The sequence below is a fragment of the Gekko japonicus genome, unplaced genomic scaffold, assembly GCF_001447785.1.
Source record: "Gekko japonicus isolate JY-2015 unplaced genomic scaffold, Gekko_japonicus_V1.1 scaffold974, whole genome shotgun sequence".
Lineage (NCBI taxonomy): Eukaryota > Metazoa > Chordata > Lepidosauria > Squamata > Gekkonidae > Gekko > Gekko japonicus.
In genome coordinates, this window is record NW_015174873.1 from 647,004 (window position 1) to 655,312 (window position 8,309).

General features: G+C 42.4%; 1 protein-coding gene across 1 annotated transcript in view; it reads right to left on the minus strand.

The window, feature by feature from the left end:
• The window catches only part of MXI1 (MAX interactor 1, dimerization protein), a gene marked incomplete at its 5' end in the record, with an annotated part of 44,532 nt that overhangs the window by 1,349 nt on the left and 34,874 nt on the right, over positions 1-8,309 (minus strand). Inside the window, 2 exons of the mRNA XM_015424825.1 lie at positions 2,951-3,122; positions 4,812-4,926. Of these exons, the coding sequence (XP_015280311.1) occupies positions 2,951-3,122; positions 4,812-4,926 (287 nt within the window). The remainder of the gene's footprint in view (positions 1-2,950; positions 3,123-4,811; positions 4,927-8,309) is intronic.

Here is an 8,309-nt window from a genome sequence, read left to right on the forward strand (position 1 = left end):
CTGTGGAAGGGGAAGCAGTTTTCATCAATTCCCCTTCTCACTGCAGCCCTCTATTCTGTTCCTGTAGATTCCATGTCTCCCAAAAGCAGCATTTTTGGGGAGTTCAGTGGGCTGTAATGGGGAGAGGAGGCAAGGAAGTCTTGTTCCACTGACAAAATTGCTTTTCATGGAGGGGCGACCTTTAGATCTCACCCTATACATTTACATGCAGACATCACATAATTCTACACTCTGAATGAATAATGGAGGTCAACTTGATACCCTTGCATAACTCATGTTCTTATCACTGGATGAATGGATAGAAGAAGGCATTGGGATAGATTGTGAGATGTACCTTTGGAATTAAGAACGCTGAGTCAAAGACTGTACATGGCACAGTCTATGAGTATACTAGCTTTAGCAAGCAGGTGGGAAGACCGCATATTTGAATGATCCAGTACATTATTTTTAAGTAGAACATGGTAATTAAAGGTGAAGAAACTTTGAATTGGTTCTGACAGCATTTCCAAAGGTGTGCCTAAATTACAAGATTCTTTTTACAACTGTATAACTTTAAAAAAAATTAAAACCAATATTCTAATTCAGGCCCAATCTTCCGTCCTCTGAAATGCTGCTCTTGGTCCATGCATGGGATATCATTTCTACCACTGTACCATTAAAAGATAGGCAAGCTTTTATATATCAAATACATTACTGTCTAAGGATGATACTGCAAAGGGGGATTTCCAGAGGAAAGCATAATCAACTAGAAATACCCTTGAATCTGGAGTCATTGTGGAAGAACACAGACACCCAAAACAATTGGTCCTCCTTTTGTATAGTTAACAATGAGTTGAAGCTGCAACTTCTTATTTAAAAAATCAACTATCTTCATTTTTGAGAATTTTTGTTTGTAAATCCATGTTGAATTTATATCAATATATTGATTATGTCAGAAGTAACAAGGATTTTGTAGGGTAGACAAGGTATATCAGGTTGACTTTTGAGTGTTTAAAATGAAAACATTCTAACAGACTATTGTACCTTCCCACTTCTTATGAAACCTAAAAAAATACTTGTTCTGTCAACACATACACAGTGACCTGCAGGGAGGGCACTGTAGTGCCCAAAGAGGTCCAAAGATCACCTGTTCATAATTAGTATTAAACTGAAAAAGGTTTCAGTTTAGTTTCTGTTATTTGCCAAGCTTTAATATCATAGACATTAGGCAATAAAAGTTGTAAATTAGCATGTGATAACTCAGGAAGGCTATTCATTTACTTCCTTTACAATCATTGGAGGATCAAAAATGGAAGGAGAAACACTTTACCAAGATCGAACTCACCACTGTACAAAAGGTACATTGGTTGTCTGGCTAGGTAGCAAAGAGAATGTTACCAGTCCTCTCCTTCTGTGGATTTTTGATCAGGTGCAGAAAAGTGGTGACATTTTCTACACCTTTGGCTAGATGTTTGCTTACCAAGTAATTCCATGCATGCTGCTGTTTAAATTTCCACTTGGTAAATGGTTGTCTGTATGGATCCAACATGGGAGGCAAAACTTGTACAAATTTACATGTGCAAAATTCAGCCAAAGTGAAGCAACATTAAGTGTTATTGATGGCAATAGGAAAAACTTCCCATGCGCCTCTGAAACTCAAAATTCCCTATCTTAGGCTTGATTGTGTACTATGTCACCAGTTCTCAGTACTGAACAGATCTGTAGAAGAAAAGGCACTATCACACTACACAGAAACAAGGTTTAGTTGTATTGAAGAGCAACATCCATTATGTATTCCCTGCCTTTCTTCCAAGGAGTTCAGGGTGGCATACACAGGTCTCTCTTCCTCTATGTTACTCTGACGACCCCTTAACTGGGGAGGTCTGGTTTTACTTTAAAAGTGTTCTTTATGTTTGGTTCTACTGTGTATATCCGGCTGCCACCAGGAAATTTAAGGCTTTCCAAACCTTTATACTATAATATTTCTATCACTGGGTAGGTAGGTTGGGTTAAGAGCTTTCGAGGTACTAATGTGGTCCTGGGAAGTATTTCTTTCAGAACTGGTATCTTAAATAAAAGTGTATTTATTGATATAATTTGTAAATAATATGGTAGAACACTGTAACTAGGAATGGGTAAATACTAAACAATTGCTTTGGGTATTTCACACACTTTTCTCTCCACTGTCAGGGATCTTGGCATGTAACTTTGTAACTTTAACTCAAGGTCATGTAAGTTGACTGTTTCTCTCCAGGACATACAGCCTTTCCTAAACTTTGTCTTCAATTACTTTCATTTACATTTTACTATTCTCTCAGAACAACCTCAGCTGTTCTTAACTGCACACACACAAACTGCTTCTCTCTCAGACTTCAGAACGAACTAACTGCTTAACTGTCCTCATCAACTGTCACCCTTCAGCTGTCAAAAACCTCAAACTGTCACTCCTGATAGACATACATATTCATCCACACAGCATCACTTCCAAAACCCCTCCCCCTCTCTGTCACTCACCAATCACACCACACTTGCCTCTTCAAGCACTCTAGACTATCACATGCAACCAAACTTTTAAAAAGACACACACCCATAAACAAGGAATCGTTACAGTTACCCTCATAACAAGCCTGAGACAGAGTGCATGCTCAGCCCAAGGCTCAGCAGCTTCATGGGGATCTGAACCCAGATATCCTGATACTTTGTCTAATACTAACCACTGTACCATGCTGGCTTTCATATAGCCCCATGGGTTAAAACTGGTATCTGGAACCATCTGGAAGTTGTTTAAGGAAAACAGGCACAGAATTGACAATACGCAGATGGTGGGGGAGCCAAGTCCTCTTGCCTGTTGAATCTACTTAAAGCTATTAGTGGATGAAGCAGCCAAGAGAAGCAAAATCTCCCCACCTTTTGCATCCTTGTCTGTGTGCTGCAATGGCCACAAAGTCAAAGCAACAGGTAAAATACTCACCCCGCTCTGAATCAGAGCGATCTGAGGAAATGGAAGATCCAGTGCTGTCCATTCGTATTCGTTCTATCTCCTGAGAGCCCTGCAGCTGCTCCAGTCTTCGCTTTAAGAACCTTTGCTCTCTTTCCAAATTTTCAAGCTGATGCTGGCTTCTCCTGTCAGCCTCTTCAAGTTTCTGCCATGACAAAAAGACAACCCAGGACTTATTAATTTGCATCCCTTGCCCAGCCATTTTCTGCCTCTTTTCATCACACCTACTAACGTTTGAAACTACCTGTAGTTCTCTGATGGCACCAGACTAGTTTGCCAGTGGCACCAAGCACTGATGTACATCTCAGTCTAGATTTGGGTTGGAATGAAGAGAACAAAATCAAGGAGAGTCTAAATATGATTAATTCACGTGGTAGGTATCACCAGGTCCCCTCCACAAACGGATCTAGATTCCCTAACTTGGGAACAGCCATGCCTTGATTTGCTTTTAATGGTTTCCCCCCCCAGTTTAAATTTGGTGGTTGGCATATCCTTCGAAGATTTATTTCGTTGCCCCCCCCCCCAAGCAATTGTCCATTTGAACAACAGTTTATGTAATCTACTGCAGACTCCTTTGATTGCGGCTAGGAAATCTTACCAGGCCAATGCACGGGGTTTCCTGATGGCTGGCACGTTGCATAACTCTGAAGAGTCATCTCAGGCTAATGCCATCCGTTTAAGCGAGCAAGGTTCCCCCTCCCTTGCTAAGCCCGAGCTGTTCCACTGTGTTTAAGCACAGCCTGATCCCTGTGAGCCTGGCACTACCCTTTGTGAAAGCGAACCATCAGGAGAGGAGTCGGGAAGCTGCAGACAGGGACACCTACTGTGCTGTGTTAAAATAGTATGGCTCTTTGTTTTCTTATTGGCTATTGTGTGTCTGCTTCACTGTGGCTTCAGTACAATCTACAAAGCCTTTAGAATCTGCATAGATTTAAAACACATTTGTACCACAGATGCAGCTTGGCAGCCTTTCCCTGTAGCAAGCGACCTGACTCACTCACTCACTCACTCACTCTGGTTATTTGGAGCTGCTGGCCCTCTGGGCTTATGGCAAATGTGTGCCTGGATTTGGGTTGGAGGTGAAAAGAACAACATCGAGGGGAGTCCAAGCACGGTGTTTAATTAGCCTGGGATGCATTGTCTGTCATGGCACAGTATGTGGATTGGATCGTTTTTGGTTGTCATTTGACTGGTCCCACTTTGCTTCTGGGGGTTTGACTTGATGGACTTATTGATCCCTGCCAAGTTCAGGATTTTTTTTTTAAAACCTTCATTTTCAAAGAATATAAAGTCAAACTTGGACAAAGGTTGTTTTAATGCTATTTGTACATTAATAAAAAAACACACGCTCATTTTATTTCTTTCCACCACCATGTGAGTCTGGTCAGGACGAAACGCAGAGTGTCTTGCTGAAACTCAACCAGGGACTTTATGCCGAGCAAGCATTGGAACCAGAGTCCTTCACAACCACATTGAGCCCTCTAACCCAACCATATTTATTCAAAAGACTCCTTTGATTTTAAGATGACAGTTCCAAGTGGAGCATGCTTAGGATTGCTGCTACGTGTTATGTACTGCTCAAAAGGAGAACGAAGGTATCTCACTGCTAGTGCTATATACCAGATAGGTTAGAGGGGGGAAAGAGTATAAAACATACCATTCACATGGAGTATCATGGAAGCTACAGCTGTCACTTAAGTCAATGTCATGGGACTAAACCCTGGGAACAGAATTACCCTTCCTTAGGTCAGGTATGCCTGCTGGATTGTGATCTGATTACAAAACCGAGCATATTGGATGGTGCTGGCAAAACAGCAACCAATGCAACGCTTACCTTGATATGTGCTTTGGCTTTGTTGAGCAGCCCGAGGGTTGTGTGCCTGGTGCAGTCAGGTCCTAGTGGTATCAGAACTTTTAAACGTTCTAGACACAGGCGGAGGTGAGCTCGTCTGCAGGGAGGAGAAACAGGGTTAGAAGCAGGGCTGCCTCTTGTGCTGACACAGCCCTTCTCCAGAAGGGCACCATCCAGTTCCCTCAGGTAATTGCAGCAGCTTGAGCACACCAACGTCGGACACTCAACCGCATTATCCACCTGTGTTAAACCTCTGATGTCAACTGTGCTTCTTTGCTACAATCCTGATGGTTTCCTCCATCACATGAATTCAGATGAAAGAAGGGGATGCAAAGTAACAGGTGCCCTCGCTATCTAGTGCCTTGCTCTTGAAGGCCAGGGGACTGAGGGGTTGTCGCCATTTACTGTGCCACAAGATCCGACATTCACTTTCCCAAACTAATAATTCTAGAAGGGTAGCTGTGTTAGTCTGTTCCAGCAAAATTGAACAGAAGTCCAGTGGCACCTTAAAGACTAACAAAAGGTATTGCAGCATAAACTTTTGATAAGATGCATGTAGCATAAATACATTTCCATGCATACGACACAAAAAAAGCTCATACTGGGAAAAAGTGTTGGTCTTTTAAGGTGTCAATGGACTTCAGTTTATCTTTTCCAAATTGGTACATGTGTTGCCATCAACAAAGCATTTAACAAGCAAACTACTAAGGAAGCTCGCCCTCCCTCGGGGCCATTATGGAAGTTCACATTTTGCTAAAGACACTTCTTCCACCCTCTCCTTGCCATGTTGTGGGATACTCATGCCCCCAGCAGCCCATTCACCCATGACTCAGGGCCCCATAACTGCAGTTATGTAAATCTATCTGTCAATCTGCAACTGCCATCTTCTGGGAGTCACTGTGACTAGATGGATGCCCAATCCTTTTTAACCTTCTAATGCAATATATCAGAAGGAAAAATAAGAAGGAATAAGGCTTGCTACAGGGGCCAGGGTGGCTCAGTGGTTAAGACGCCTAGCTGCAGACCGGAAGGTCAATAGCTCAGCAGTTCGAGACCCGAGTGCTGCATGACGGAGTGAGCTCCCATCTCTGGCCCCACCTCCTGCCAACCTAGCAGTTCGAAAGCAAGAAACTGCAAGTAGATAAATAGGTACCACTTTGGTGGGAAGGTAACAGTGTTCTGTGTGCTTTGGTGTTTAGTCATGCCAGCCATATGACCATGGAAATGTCTTCGGACAGCGCTGGTTCTTCGGCTTGGAAACGGAGATGAGCACCTCCCCTTAGAGTTGGATTCGACTGGCTTTCAAGCAAGGGAAACCTTTACTTTTACCTAAGGCCTACTACACTTTCACTTGGAAACACAGTGTAAAACATATACATAAACTTTATAATAAATCTGGTAGACAGACAACCTTTATTGGCATGTAAGAGATAAGATAACATTAAAATTTAGGAATACATCAAAAGTATGGCTGTTGAACAGCCAACAGAAAACTGATCAATTGATAGTTTCCCTGGTTCGAATTACAGATTGATGAAAACAAGCAACATTAAAAGTTATAGAAGCGTTTTGCCCAGAGAGCAGCAACTGGACCTTGATACTCTCAGGAGGACCACGCCATGTAAAAAGAAGGGTGTCCAGAAATTTTCCTCGAATCTTAGTATAAAATGGACAATTTAAAAGAACATGGGAAACGGATTCAATAGCATCCTGACCGCAGGGGAATGAATCTGGTATACAAGGCTCTTCAGAGGATTCTGTCTCTGTTGATCAGCTTTGTCCAGCATTTCAGACTACAGAACAACAACACAGGGTAAAGGCATGAAGTGAAAGACCACATGAAAACATGGACCTAGGCTTGCATGTAGAACAAAAGCAACATCCTTTCCTAAATTACAGTGTTTTATGTTTGCCAAGAGTACACTATGTTTAGCAAGACATATCCACAGGAATTAATCAAGGGATCTGCCCCAGACACTGTGGGAAAAGTCAACCCACCATCTCACTCACAGTTATCAGGCTATTTGACCTGGTTTAAAATTCAGAAATGAAAATTATCTGAGAGGGAAGAGCCAGTCAACAGCAACCATTGTTTGAACTGTCTATTATTATCAGTTTCAATTCGTGTAAGAAGCTTTGGGTGCCAATCTGTCTGAAAAGTGGGATATACATGTAACAAACTAATTTCATAATAGTGATTATCAGTTTGGCAAGGATTAAGCAACATCCATCAAATAAATTCTTGGCATAACCAAGAAAAATCTCAGCTTTCACTCAGCTCATAATGACAATGATAAGTGTAGTGGCCACATGTGCTAAACACCACATCATTTCCCCCTCCTCCCCACCAATGTTTTCAACATCCAGTCACTGTTTTTAGGGAACCTATTCAAGAGATTTCCTATTAAGGATCAACAAGGAGCTTGAGTGAGAATATTGCATGATAAAAATGAAACACTGAGCGCAAGAAGTACACCAGCTGTGTCTTAGCTGTTTCAATGTGTATGCAAATTGTGTTAATTGCATGTATCATAATATGCAAATTTCTTTGCACAATTCATTTCCAAAGGTATTTTTCTGGTGATAGCTCTCAACAATGAACAGTTTTCCCCCACACAGCAAGATTCTGTGATACACAGAAACGGTCCTGCATGGGCTGGCAGGGAAATTCACACATGTTGGTATACTGCACATCAGCAATGAGATCAAGTCAGGTCTTCTCCTGTGTGAAACAGCCATCATGACAGGCCAGAACTTTCTCACCTGGCATCATTTCATCACCCAATGCATTTCAGTGGAGGCAATTCACAAGTTCAGCTAACTATCACTGAACTAAGAAATGTAAAAAGTAAAGGTAAAGGTTCCCTTGCTCGAAAGCCAGTCGAATCCGACTCTAGGGTTGCGGTGCTCATCTCCGTTTCCAAGCCGAAGAGCCAGCGCTGTCCGAAGACGTTTCCGTGGTCATGTGGCCGGCATGACTAAACACCAAGGCGCACGGAACGCTGTTACCTTCGCACCGAAGTGGTACCTATCTATCTACTTGCAATTTCTTGCTTTCGAACTGCTAGGTTGGCAGGAGCTGGAACTAGAGATGGGAGCTCACTCCGTCTTGCGGCACCCAGGTCTCTAACTGCTGAACTACCGACCATCCACAGCCTGCAGTTCAGCGTCTTAACCACTTGAGCCACCGCATGCACCGTACATGCATGAATAAACTGACCTTTTGTTCTGGATTCCATTCCAGCTAGACAAGAGTGTAACTTCTGCTATGATAACTAAATTGTAAAGTACTTTCACTTTCCAACATGCTATACAGTTTCTGTGCTTAACTACTGGTAGATTTTGTTTCACAGGTAAGGAACTGCAGTCAAGAGACAGCTGCCGTTCCAAACTCTCACAGTGGAGTCTGTGGCACAGGAGGAACTTGAACTGAGGACTTTTGGGCATAACTATGACTTTCTGTTTATTTGATAGCATTGG